Raw genomic sequence first — 2,776 nt, forward strand, 5'->3', positions numbered from 1 at the left:
GTCTTTCCAGCGAACTGTGGAGTAAGATGACCTGCGTGTGTGAGCGCTGGGTTGGGGGAACTGAAAATAGGAGGCAGGGGCTGCAGGAAGCAGACCACCAGCAAGAGGACCCCTCTCTGTGAAGGAAAATAAAATGAAATGGTCATAATAACAGCTCCTGGTATTTGCATAGTGTGTGTGTGTGTGTGTGTGTGGGTACATATACAGGGTGTCCATAAAGTTCTTTTGCAATTTAAAGTAATTTTAAATTTTAAGTTGCACTTGAACTTTGTGGACACCTTGTATGTAAGCAGGCACATACAAATTCATATGTACATGTAATATCAGTTAAAGCGTAAGGCTTAATTATATGCTGTCTTTACATATGAAATGTTAAATGAAAAATTTTGGTAAGGATGGGGAGCAACTGGGACGCTCCTAATTTCTGGGGGAATGCACAATGGTACAGCTACTTTGGGAAACAGTGTAGCAGTTTCTTAAGTAAACATACATTTCCCTTTTGACCTGGCAGGAATACGCCTAGGTATTTACCTCTGAGAAGGGAAAGGACATACCCACACAAAGACTTGTTCTCGTATGCTTGTGGCAGCAATGTCGATGATAAAAAGTGGAAACAACAAAATCCTATCGAGGCTCAGCGCCTGTGGCTCAAGGTGCTGAGGTGCCAGCCACATACACCTAAGGTAGCGGGTTCGAATCCAGCCCAGGCCTGCCAAACAACAATGATGGCTGCAACCAAAAAAATAGCCGGGTGTTGTGGCGGGTGCCTGTGGTCTCAGCTACTTGGGAGGCAGAGGCAGGAGACTCGCTTGAGCCCAGGAATTGGAGGTTGCTGTGAGCTGTGATGCCACCGCACTCTACCCAGGGGGATAGCTTGAGGCTCTGTCTCAAAAAAAAAAAAATGCTTCTCGACTGATGAATTGTTAAAAGTGGTGCATCCTCACGATGAGACACACCCAGCAATGTAAAGGAACAGACTGCGACACACATTCTCATTTAATTCTGACAATACCACTATGAGGCAGGAACAATGGACAGATGGGAAGCTGAGTTGCTTCAGCTGGTGACGGTTTAGATTAAAACCAAGGGCTGCCAATACAAAGCCATGTGTATAGGTGTGTGTGTGTATACATGTTCTTCAGAAAAAATATATCAGTGTGTTCTAAATTTTCAGAATATATATATAAACTATTTCTTTTTTCTTTTTTTTTTTGAGACAGAGCCTAAAGCTATCCCCCTGGGTAGAGTGCCGTGGCATCACAGCTCACAGTAACCTCCAACTCCTGGGCTCAAGCAAGTCTCCTGCCTCAGCCTCCCAAGTGGCTGGGACTACAGGTGCCTGCCACAGCGCTCGGCTATTTTTTTGGTTGCAGCTGTCATTGTTGATTGGCGGGCCCGGGCTAGATTTGAATCTGCCACCTTAGGTGTATGTGGCTGGTGCCTTAGCCACTTGAGCCACAGGCACCGAGCCAAGACCATTTTTATGCCTACAACATTTTTGTTGTTGCAGTTTTTGGCTGGGGCTGGGTTTGAATCTGCCACCTCTGGCACATGGGGCTGGCACCCTACTCCTTGAGCCACAGGCGCTGCCCTAAACTATTTCTTTATTCCCAAAACAAAACATGCTTATTACAGAAAGATATAAGCAGAGAGATAGAGACAAACACAGTGATTTCTCTCACTAAGCCCAAATGAGAAGGTTATCACTGTTATATTTTAGTGTCTGCTCTAACTGGATTGATTCCAGAAGCATTCACTAAGCTGGTATACAGCAGGTGCCAGGGCATGGGACTGGTGAGGCAAAAGCAACATGATTTCTACTTAATGATTTTTACATCATTTTAGATATTTTCTTTACTTCTAGGTTTGAATATATATGTTTATCTTGTTCATTTGGAAACATTCTATGCAGACTGATTTGCAATCTATCTTTTAAGTTAGTAACCTAAAACATTTAACTTTAATTTTAGAATGTGATGTGAAAGATTATGGGGACCTGGCTTTCGATGACATCCCCAATGACAGTCCCTTTCAAATTGTGAAGAATCCACGGTCTGTGGGAAAAGCAACCGAGAAGCTGGCCAGCAAGGTGGCAGAAGTCAAGCAGAATGGAAGGGTCAGCCTGGTGCTGGGCGGAGACCACAGGTCCTGTCACGTGGCTGTCTCTGTGGGAGTCTGGCACAAGGGGCAGGAGGAAATATAATCCAGACCATGAGAAGAGAGAAACCACAGATAGCAGAGCGCTGACCAATACTTTATCCTAAATTTTCTGCCTTCTAAAAAACACTTTATGGGCCACTACTTAATTACAGACACATAGACTTTGCACTACTTTATTTGTATCTAGTGAAACAGACAACACATGAAATATCAATGAATTTCATCAAAATATTGAACATTGGCTTACATTTGTAATAAATGAGCACTCAGGAAATTCATAGCTTATTTTACTTAATTACTGATAATACATATGATTCATTTAGGTCAACAATTAGGAAGCATGAGTTTTCCATTATCAAAGTAATAACTGAATCATTAAATTGTGGATAGTGCACACACACACACACACACACACAGAGAGAAAAAAAACCTGCATAATTTTACGTCACTAACAACCATATCAACCAGAATTGACAACCTGGTACATTTCTTTCATGGCACCTTTCCTTGTAGGTGATGACTTTGTCTACCCACTGTGTGTGTGTGTGTGTGATGTCCTATGTTTTTCTCTTCATCTAGACTATGAGTTTCCCAAAGTTACTTCCTGGCACACACA

The 2,776-nt window shown here is 42.7% G+C and overlaps 1 protein-coding gene across 2 annotated transcripts in view; it reads left to right on the forward strand.

The window, feature by feature from the left end:
* Positions 1-2,776, forward strand: part of LOC100954542 (arginase-1) — an 11,617-nt gene that overhangs the window by 4,347 nt on the left and 4,494 nt on the right. Inside the window, exons 3-4 of one of the 2 annotated variants that reach the window (XM_012806000.2) lie at positions 971-975; positions 1,969-2,145. In XM_012806000.2, coding sequence (XP_012661454.1) covers positions 971-975; positions 1,969-2,145 — 182 coding nt within the window. Of the gene's footprint in view, positions 1-970; positions 976-1,025; positions 1,032-1,968; positions 2,146-2,776 lie in introns of both variants that reach the window. The other variant, XM_012806005.2, reaches the window with a different exon arrangement.

Source organism: Otolemur garnettii, unplaced genomic scaffold (assembly GCF_000181295.1).
Source record: "Otolemur garnettii isolate 467f Iridium unplaced genomic scaffold, OtoGar3 scaffold00002, whole genome shotgun sequence".
NCBI classification, from domain to species: Eukaryota; Metazoa; Chordata; class Mammalia; order Primates; family Galagidae; genus Otolemur; species Otolemur garnettii.